The sequence below is a fragment of the Phaethon aethereus genome, assembly GCF_964289735.1.
Source record: "Phaethon aethereus genome assembly, chromosome: 5".
Classification (NCBI taxonomy): domain Eukaryota; kingdom Metazoa; phylum Chordata; class Aves; order Phaethontiformes; family Phaethontidae; genus Phaethon; species Phaethon aethereus.
Genome location: NC_138579.1, coordinates 61,583,853 through 61,594,430, shown reverse-complemented (window position 1 = coordinate 61,594,430; position 10,578 = coordinate 61,583,853). Strand labels below are relative to the sequence as shown.

The window sequence follows — 10,578 nt, the reverse complement described above, 5'->3', positions numbered from 1 at the left end:
CAAGTTACCTGGTATAAGGCTCTCGTGGCACTAAGGGGTGGAGAATGAATTTATACCTCACCTTTTGTCTGTACCACATCACAGGCTGGAAGTGTGGGTCTAGCAGAGAGGAAAACAGATTGGGACTAGAGAGAGTTGGCTTCTGTTCCCATCCTTGTTACTAACCTGCTGTGCACCCAATTCAAGTCACTGCAGCTCCTGTGCCTGTCATCTCAGTGATGTCTGGCGTGTCTGTCTGTACTGTGATCTCATCAGAGCAAGGGCTGCCTTGTCCTGCGTCTTTTAAAAATACGTAGTATAATAACTTTCTGTCTTGTGCAGTCCTATTGCTATACAAATGCTAATAAGAATGATATTATTTAGCTCTAGCTGAAAATATTGTACAAATTAATCACTGGGTTAACTGGGTACATCTTCAGGTTTTCTAACTTGTCTCCTTTTACAAGCAGATTCCACTACCCTGGGCAAAACCAGTGGAGTTTGTGCCCTTTTGCATAAGCTGGTTGTCTGGTTACCCATCTTTGAACTAGGAAAACATCCATTCTTCAGCTTTAGAAGTAAAAGCAATCCCAGAATACTGGTGTGAAAGCAACTCAGCTGGAATGACTGTGACTTAGCAGGTATAAGCCTTGAGTTGAAAGCGTGTGGCAGGCAAGTTGTGAACAGGCAGGTCTCTCTCCCACTTTTTGTTTGCAAAGATGAAGCCCAATTGCTAATGACTGGAGGAAAAGAAAAAGGCTTGGAAATTCTGTGGGGGAAAATATTGGAGGGAAGGGGAAACGAGAGAGAAGTCAGTGAAATGTATGTTCTATAAAGGTAAACTGTTCCTTTAGGCATGCTAAAGCCATAGGAGTTGATAATTATGGAGGTAGTTATGAAGGTGAAATGCAGAAAGAAGTGTAAGTACAGGTCCAATTAATATTGTCAAAACATGGTAATTGTGTTCATTAATGAGATTAAGTGATCTACATGTGAATCACTTCAGTGACACATGACGAGAGACTTTAAACAACTGAAATTTAAATCTGGCTCAGTTGGCTTGTTTTACACAAACTAGTTTGCAAAACACACTTGGAAGTGCCATTGCACATGCTTTGTAAGCTGGCTTGTGTAAACTGGAGTAATAGGTCTGGATTTGCTTTTACCTTAAGCTTGCCTATTAAATTAAGCTAAATACCATGTTTACTTTGTGCCACTGTTTTTGGCACATCATGTAGGTAAACACTTAGAGCGAAATGACAACATCCTGGATTATAAAACAGCAGCTAAGGCTTAATGTTCTAGGAAAGGAGTGTACTGGGGAGAAACTCTGATCATATAAACTATGTTATCATCTAAGGAAACACTCATTCTTCCATATTTACCAAGTATGAGTTAAAAGTGAAGGAAAAAACCTAACTTGAGCATGACATTTCATCCTCCAATTCTCAGCATGCCAGCCTACCGCAAATTCTGCAGTCACTGGCCTTTAGAGCTGTGTTAACAAAACCTCAGGAAAACCGCAAGATTTTCACTGATTTCTTTTTTTCCTCTTGTTCACCTGGCCTCCGTGTTGATACGCTGTGAAGGCACTGAGGCATGGGCTCCTTCCTGCCCCTCCTGGGCTGCTGCTTGTTAGATGGTTGTAGTGAAACAGCTTGAAGATGCGCGGTGGTTATCGCAGCCCGAGTTTTCTCCCTTGTTACAATGCAGGGGTTGATTCACGCTGCCTGCTATTTTCCTATTGCCCAGGCTTTTGCTGGTTTTTGTCCTTTCTCGTTTGCTCCCTTCAGCCACCTCCTCTGCAGTTTGTCTTTCTTGGGCTCGGTTCCATTCTCTTCTGACGCAGTTTCATTCTCCACACGCTTGTCCCTGTCCATCCCCAATTCATTTAGGGTGTGTTACAGATACAGGACAACTGAAGCTGTGCTTTGAAGAGTGGCAAGATTTGAGTGCCTGACCCACTATTATCTGGTCAGAGTAATATTTTTTGAGGAAGCAGGGAAAGTAGGAGATGTAAAAAATGTGCAGGGACAGGATTATAAAAAAGATGACAATCCTGGCTTTAAGCTTTTAATCTACTGGTGATTCATGAGTCATCTGGTCACTCTAAGAAGGAAACCTGTAGTAGAATTATAGAGAGACCTTACCGTGAGAAAGCGAAGAGTAACTGTAAAAGAAAGGGAAACATTAAAAAAGCCAGAAGTTTGCACTTGAAAGCAAATCATTTGCTTCTATGCTAGTAGGAAGAACAAGCACCACCATTTTCAAAAGGTGATCCCTGTCTCTCTTCATTTCCAAAATCACTTTTAAACTGTTCTTAAGATATGTCTATCAAGTGGAGATTCAGTGGAAAGCAGAGGGGGGAATCTTTATTAGGCTATACTGATCATTAAATGCATAAACTAATAGCCTGATTACATGTAAAAAAATACACTGTAAGAAATGAAAACAAAGGGATTGCATTAAATTGAAATGGGGATTAAATATTTTTCCTAAAGGCTTTTAACGCATTTTCCAAAGACCTGCTTATGAGCACAATTTGACTGATTAAAAGTATTTCTTTTAGAGATAATAGACTAAATAATCACATAACTAAGCCATGTTGAAGTGCAGTGCTAGTAAGCTGATGATAGTATGTTTCAGATATGTAAGAGCTCTTTCTATGAGTCACAGATTAGTTTTTTGGGGGTTTGTGTGTTTTGGGGGGTTTTGTTTGGTTGGTTTTTTTATACTAGTAAACTCTGTAAAATCCCAAGACTGACTTGGCAGGATTGTCTTCCGAGGCCACCCTGCAGTGGTTTCACTGAGCTATTAAACGGGAAAGATGATTTGAAACCATTTAGAAAAGGGAAGCAAATGCACTTCAACGTTAGGGGAACTGAGGCACAGAAGAGTGAAATTGTTTAACATTTTCCTTATAACAGTACCTAGAAGGCCTCCAGTAGATTAGGCCTCCTTCTGCCAGATGGTCTACAATCACGCAGTAAATATCTTCATCAAAAGCTTACGCTCCAAGGGAAATAAGATACCACTCATTACTAAGTTATTCTTCAAACCAGGAGTACAAACTATATCTCCCTACCCCAACGCTCCACAGTAGCGTTCCCCCCAGAGCATCATCTAAGGAGATGTGCTCCCTCTCTGTGTGAGAAGTACTTGCCTCCAATTAAGAGAAGGTAACTTGGAAACAGGTTTAAAGGAAAAAAAAAAAGGGGGGAGAGGGGGGAAGAAGGGGAGGTGCAAGGGAGTTGAGCGACGGTGGCATAAAACAGCTGCTGAGAGTATGTCCTTAGTTTGTATGACATGTTATTACATAAAAAAACCTACAGAAATACTGCTGAGATTGCCACGTGCTACACAAATAATAAGTTTTTGCCAAGACATAGAAAGAAACTTTCTTTTTTAGGTTTCTTATCAAGTAGGATCCTCATACTGAATCCACAGGAGTCCCACCAATTTGAATGAGACTATTAATGAAATTTGGATAAGATGCTGATAAGTAGGGGAGGAGCTGGTTGATTGAAAGAAGGAAAAAAAAGTTATTGGGAAGGAAACTATTTTTTTTTTTCATAGAACATCAATGGGTTTCTGGAACACTTTCAAAACTGAGGGAAGGGGATTTTAATAAAGCTTCCCAAGTAATGTTTAAAGTGTAAAACTGATATGTAGGTAATGTGTAAAGGCTGCAGAAGTTATATTTTAAGGGTATATTTTAATGCTCTTATAGAGTTAGTACTGCACACTCTAAGAAATCAATGGCAAACTGAGTAGTGTTATTTAGCGTGTGAAAGGGTGCGACAATCCACCCAGCATGGAAGGTTCTGCTCTGGTGCATTTACAAAAGTAATGTATTAAATTATGCAAGCAGTATTTTTTAAAATACTGTTTGACAATTCTGCTTGAAGATATTTGGCTAGTTTGCATATAGAGCCCAATCTTGCTTTGAGTTTATTGAATTTTCCCTTTCTATTAAGCTTCCAAGTTCATTGAGCAATGTGAGTTTGTATAAAAGAAGTAACATCCGTGTAGACTCCCTGCACTTTGCAATGCGCATTTCTTTAAACTTTGTATGCCAGCTCAGGAGCAATAATATCAAGTGACTTCAAAGGACAACTGCTTCCAACAATCCGCAATGGCTTGTATTTCAACTCGGTAACCAGTGTAGCTTACCAGACCTGTTATTTTATTTTGAGACCTGTGCTGCTCTTTTAATGTATTGAGCTACAGTCCCAGCTCAGTGCAAATGAAGTGTGTAGGGTGGGGGGAAGCCCAAAGTAGTATAGAATTTGGGAGAGGGGGAAGTCTGTGTGCATGTCTCTCCTGACACAGGCACACAGACTATTTTTAAAGTAAACCTGGAAAATGTTTCATGCAAGCAGTCAATAATAAAGCTTGATGACATGTTTTTCTTCTCTCACACCCACTTACTTGCTTCCCTCCTTTGACTATATCATGTCTGAAACCAAGACTGTAGGTCCTTTGGAAAAGGATCTGTCACTGTAAATCAACCAGACTCTGATTTGGCTGGCTACATGCTGCTTTAGAATAAATGGCGATAATTAATAGGTCATTCATTTTGCATGTCAGTGGTGTTCATTACAGTAAGTGTATTTGCCTCTCCTCTCCCCTCCCCATTTAAGGCATCAAATGATATCCCTACAAAGTGCTTATTCAAACTGGCAGATCTCTTACATGTGTTAAGGACTAGAACTATATTGAATCTGCCACAGTCTCATTATTCTGATAATACTGCTTGATAGTGGGTTTCTGAAACAAGGTCAAGGCTAAAAGCTGGACTACTTGACTCATTTGGGGTTTAATGTAGGTGAGTGTAATTGATGTCAATGGAGCTTCAGCTCCAGCCTTAGTCTTCCACCGGAAACCTCTTTAGAATGTGGGTAGGGGGATATTTACAGTCTGAACTAAGCTTTTGTCAACATGCAAGTCAGCGTAAGACAGTTCCCATTGCTGAAAGAATCAGTTCCACCTTTCCAAGTACCTTCAATTTCTCACTTTTACCGCTGTACTTTGTCATTGGCGGAAGCATCTGACTGTACATTGAACCACATCAGGGACTCACCTATGTTAAAGCTCATCATCTTTTTTCTGATCTGGTTCACGATCTGGTCCCACAAACTCTTGTATAGGCGCAAAAGTAAGTGCCACTTAGGGTCAGAAAAAACGTGGCCACAGGCAGCAAACAGACAGCACTTGTATAGTAGTGCTTGATAATACTTGTGTGAAGGGTGCCTGAAACTAAGGCCTGATTCTATTCTGATTATGTCTCCTGGACAAAACTCCCTTTGGTTTTTGTAGGTATTGTGTCTGAGAGTGGCCTGGCGGCCTCAGTGCTTGACAGTTGCTTTGAGAAGGGTGCTGAATAAATAGAGCAATGTAGTACTATACACAGATTTATCTTAAAATGCTTCGTAATGCTGTTAGTTTTTCATTTAATTCATGGCTCTCTATATCTGCTTGTCTGGTCTTAGGATGGGAGGAAGATTAAACTGGACTTGACTCTGGAAGATAGAAGGGAATGGTATTAGAAAAAAAAAAAAGTTGGTTGGAGCTTTCACCTCTCTCTTGGCAGTGCGAGAAGGTAGACTTCTCTCATGATGTTGGTTGGGTTTTCTCTGCTGCTCTCTCTCGCTTCCATTCTCTCAGAACTGGAAAGGAGATAAAACTCCTACCCTTCTACCTGTGATTCTGAATCGGCTCTCCTAACCCCTTGGCTATGTGCCTGGCAAAACCCCAGAGCCAAATTCCCTGTCAAAGCCAAGCAGCCTGTGGCTTGTCTCTATTATCTAAGTGAGGATATACAAGTCTGGGAGAGGACGGGAAGGGAGAAGTACCTGGTCCAATGCAAACAGTTATTTCCTCTGGTATACTAATGCTTTAATAATGGTTTGAGAGAGATAGGGATTTGTGAAGATGTTTGAATTCAGCCTGTGTGCAGGAACAAAAACTAAGCCCATTGCAATTGTGCTTGTGACTGTTTAAATATCAAATAAATATACCTGATTTCACTGCAGCTCCCACCAAAATCTTGAGACTACGGTGCCACCTGCAGTGTTCTCACCCCTGTCCTCATGGGACAGGAACCCGAACTAGTGCATCGTTATCTGGGGTACTGACAGGCCAAGAGCAAGCATTGCATGGTGCCCTACAAGCGTGTCTCTCGGTGACCTAGAGCAAAAGTGGCTTTGTCCTCGTTTTAAGGCTCATCCTAGGCTGGGGATGAGTAGGCAGACTGCTCTACAACTTTGAATTTCCTGGCTTTCCATACCTCATGCTTCACAAAATACCCAACGCCTGTATCAATAGCATAATGACGTATGGCCTGTTGCAGCTTATTTCTATAATTTACTTTTTATTTGCTTGGTGTGGCTAATGAGAGGACTTACGTAAAGCAATTTCAGGTTTATTGCTTACATCAGTCACTGGAGAGGCTATCAACAAGATACTTGCATCACCCACCCATTGTATCTGCACTGGTTAATATAATGCAATGCAACAATTTGACACACACCCCCCACCCCTCAAACTTCAGCTCTACTTTCACATAAACATTTTTAATTGCAGAGTAGGGTGAAATTCCTCATTCTGGACATGTGCCACCACACTGCCCCTGCAGTGACTTGACCTGAGGAACACACACTGTTACTTGTACCTGAGGGAGCTACTTGTGCCATCAGAAAGTGAGGGGACAATGCTGGCATGAGACAGGCCAGAGAGGTCTGACCTGCTGTATCTTCCTACTTGCTTTGCCAGAGGGTAAATCACAACACAAGATAACACAACAGAATTCCAGACCTGAGAGAGAGAGAGAGAGAGAGATTTTAATCATACTCAATGGGGAACACTCATTTAGTCTTAAGAGTTTTATTAGCCCTAAAAATAGGTTCTTAAATATTTTCCAACGTTGACTAAAATATGAAAAACAATTATATAATCCATGTTTAAAATAAACCACAGTTTGTTATAACTGAGACCCATTCAGTGGAATAACATTTATCAAGAATGATAGCATATAGGGAATCGTACAGCCTCAATGAACCCACAGACAGTATTTATCTGTTTACTTTCAAACTGACTGGTTGCAGAGTCTATTTTTCTGTTGTCCATCAGAATTCCTACCAGCAAGAACACTATGAAAGAGTGGAACCCGGTCTTCGGGTCAGGAAGCTACAAGGCTTTTATTGGAACTAAAGAACTTGCCTATTGGTGTACCCCTTTTTATACTTTATCACTAAACAAAAACTTTTATAAATAGTCTTACATAAATAATAATCTCAGAAGTTTTAACAAGTTCACACCGTCAGTTGGGCCTGACTAAACATTCTCTAGTCTCTCACTGCTTAAACTTTTTCTGCAATTATTCTAGAATACAAGAATCCTTAGTGTCTCTTATTGTAAGAGCAGGTCATACATTTTTGGTAAGCGTTAAGCTGCAGAGGAAGATTTGGCAGTTAAATGAAATGCATGTTACAGCTGATGCTGTAATTTTTTTTTATTGGAATAACTGAAAAGATTAAGCTGTAGTGCAGGTAGGGCTTGAGTCATGCTTTTATCGTTGTATCTCTTGGCCTCATACACACTGTATTATTAAAAGCAGTAGCTCAAGCTGATTCTGTACTTTGTTTATCTACAACCAAGCTCAGCCAAATATCAGCTAGCCTAGTGAAAAAAATGTAGTTGAAGGCTGTGTACATACAGGCACTGCTAATTACTTTCAATGACTGGGAAATGAACATTGATGCCAATAGATTTCTTAGTATGCCTTTAAACAAAGCACTCTTATCTATGCATAAAAAAGCACTATGCAGAGCAGAGTTAATACATGTTAATCTGTATTTTTATTTAGTTTGTTCTTTTTCTTTTTTTTTTAAAAAAAAAAAGAGGTGAGTTATCACCCCTTTTTGTTGCCAAACGGAACTGCACTACCTTCCAAAAGCTTGCACCCTGGGAGCTCCCGGTGTCCGTTTCGGTAGTACTGACACCTCTTGTCTCCCCGTAGCGTTTAAACGATCAGCAGCTTTAGTCTGAGTGACTTTTTGCCTGTGCAGGAGCCGGGTGTATCTGTGAGTGACAGGCACTATAACCCAGCACCCGCCTTCGCCCGGCTGAGCGGCGGTGGAGGAGATCACGCATCCACCCCATCGAGCGCGCGTCCTGGCGCTCTGCTCGCCAAGAGCCGAGCCGAAGTAGCCTGTGCTACTGCGGGGACAGCGCGGGCAACCGCAGCATTAAACGGCCCAGCCAGAACAGCCTGGGAGGGAAGCGGGCGGCTGGATTGAAGGCGCGAGCACTCCCAGGCGTGAATGAAACACAAACATGCTGTGGGTTTCTCTTCCTTAGATAAAAGTACCGGCGAGCCAGCCTAAGCGCTGCCCGCGGACGGCTAGTTAGAACAAGTCGAGACTCGGGAGCTAGAATTAAGATGTTTCCTCTGCGTGCCTGCCTCCTGCCCCGGGAGCTTTCTCGCCCCTCGCCTGCCCGCGCAGCCCTACACCGCCCTCTGCCCCGGCGGCGAGCTTGTGCAGCGCTGCGCGGCACCGGGCGGAGACCGCACCGTGCCCGGTTTCGCGGCGAGCCAGGCCGGAGCCCGCCCTCGATCCCCGGCGCTGCGGGGCCCGGCTGGGCGGCCGGGCGGGCGCTAGACGAGGGACTCGCAGACGGGCACCGAGTCCGAGTCCTGGCTGTGCATGGAGCTCAGCCCTGTGTCCGAATCCTCGCCGTCGTCGGCGCGGTCCTTGCGCAGCGCCCGCGCCTGCTCCACCCAGCCGGCCGCGCTGCCGCTCCCCGCCGCCGCCGGCCGCCCCCCGCCTGCCGCCCCGCGCGGCTCCGCCGGCGCCTCCGCCACGTCCAGGGTGCCCAGCGTCTCCAGCAGTCGCTGCAGCTCCCGCTCCTTGTCCTCCCACGCCCGCTGCGTGTAGTCCAGGTCGGTTTTGATGGCCTCCAGGTCCGTGCTCAGCTTGAGGCCGATGTAGAGGCTGGTGCTCAGCTGGGTCTTCACCCGCTCGTGCTCCAGGTGCAGCTCGCCCTCTCCGCAACCGCCGCTCAGCTCCGTGGTGTCGCAGTCCGCCTCGGCTAGGCCGGGCCCCGCCGCCAGCTCCAACTCCTCCCGCCGCCGCTTCATCCAGCGCTCGTTGAGCTCCTCCTGGATCTCGGCGGCCAGGTGCTCCAGCAGCTCCTCCTGCTGCGCCCGCTGCTCCTGCAGCTGCAGCACCTCCTCGCACTTCCTGGCGTAGTCCTCCTCGGGGCGGCCGGCAGCGGGCTGGGCCGCCCCGCCCGGCTCCCGGTCCGGCTCCCCGCCGCCGGCGCCCACCAGGTAGGTGTCCTGCACGTAGTTGACGCCGTGCCGCTTCATGCGGTCCAGGTGGATCTTGGCCTCGTACCTGTCGATCTCCCGGTCCAGCTCGCGGAGCCGCTGGATCTGCTGCCGGATGGTGTGGTCCTGCGAGAGCACCAGGTGCACCAGTGTCTCCATCCTCTCCGCCGACGAGACCTCCCGGGCCAGCGGCTGCTGCCGCTTCTTGTTGATCTTGGCCAGCTTTCGGAAGGCTTTCCTCACCACCCGCCGCTGCCGCTCCTGCGTGAGCGCCAGGCTGGCGCGGGCCGCCCCCAGGCCGTGGCCGGGGCGCTCCTTGCTGAGCACCACCCGCGCCTCTGCGCTGCGCGGCCCCGCGTTGGGCAGCGAGGCCTCGCTGCGGACCAGCACGAAGCGCACGTTCTCTTGCTCGTCCCCCCACGCCACCCAGAGCCGCAGGATCCTCGTCTTGTTGGGCAGGATCCGCTCGAAGCCGCGCCACTTCTCCACGATGCAGTAGGAGTGCGGCGGCCCCGACAGCATCCCGCCGCCGGGCTCGGGCAGCGCCGGCCGCTGCCGCCGGTGGTGGCTGTCCTCTAGCAGCACCCGCACCACGTCCGAGCAGGTGGTCCGCCGGGAGAGCCCGGAGATCAGCTTCTCCTCCTGGCAGATCCACACCGAGATCTTCCGCTCCTCGGGCTCCATCGGGGGCGGCGGGCAGGCGGCCGGGGCCGCGGGCTCAGGGCCGGCCGGGCAGCCGCTCCATGGGGAGCGCTCAGGGGAGGCGCGGCGCCGCCCGCCCGCCCGACTTCAGCATGGCCGGGGTGCCTCCCCGCCCGCGGCACCCCGCCCGTGAGCTCCGTCGGCCGCTCCACCCCTTCCTGCCCGGTGCGGCGCGGCGGTCCGCCGGGAGGGGCCCGGTCCGGTGCGGCGCGGAACCTGGCCGCCGCCCGCGCTCTGCCGGGTCCCGCTGCCGCCGCCGGGTTTTCCTCTCCCACCACGTGGGCGCTCCCCGCGGCTCACGCCCCGGCACTCCGCGCCGAAATCCGCCGGCGCGGAAACTTCAAGGCGGGTCGCCGTCGTCTCCGCGTCTTCCTCTCTGCCCTGCCTCTGCCGCGGCGTCGAGGGATCGTCCCGAGTGGCGAGGGACGAGAGCGAATCCTGGAGCTTCAAAGTGTAAAGCCAGAACTAGTGAGGAATTTCCAGTTTTAGTAAATCACCCGCCTGTAATTAGGAAATTCGTGTTTGTAAAGCACTTCGTAGATGAAATATGCAAAGGACGGGAA

At 47.7% G+C, this 10,578-nt stretch overlaps 1 protein-coding gene across 1 annotated transcript; it reads right to left on the bottom strand.

Annotated features, from left to right (window-relative positions):
* Positions 1-8,438: 8,438 nt before the first annotated feature.
* Positions 8,439-9,997, bottom strand: RASSF10 (Ras association domain family member 10; the record flags this gene model as incomplete). The annotated part of the gene is made up of 1 exon (XM_082000352.1): positions 8,439-9,997. The coding sequence occupies one exon, from the start codon at positions 9,995-9,997 to the stop codon at positions 8,639-8,641; it is 1,359 nt and encodes a 452-aa protein (XP_081856478.1). The 3' UTR covers positions 8,439-8,638.
* Positions 9,998-10,578: the final 581 nt, after the last annotated feature.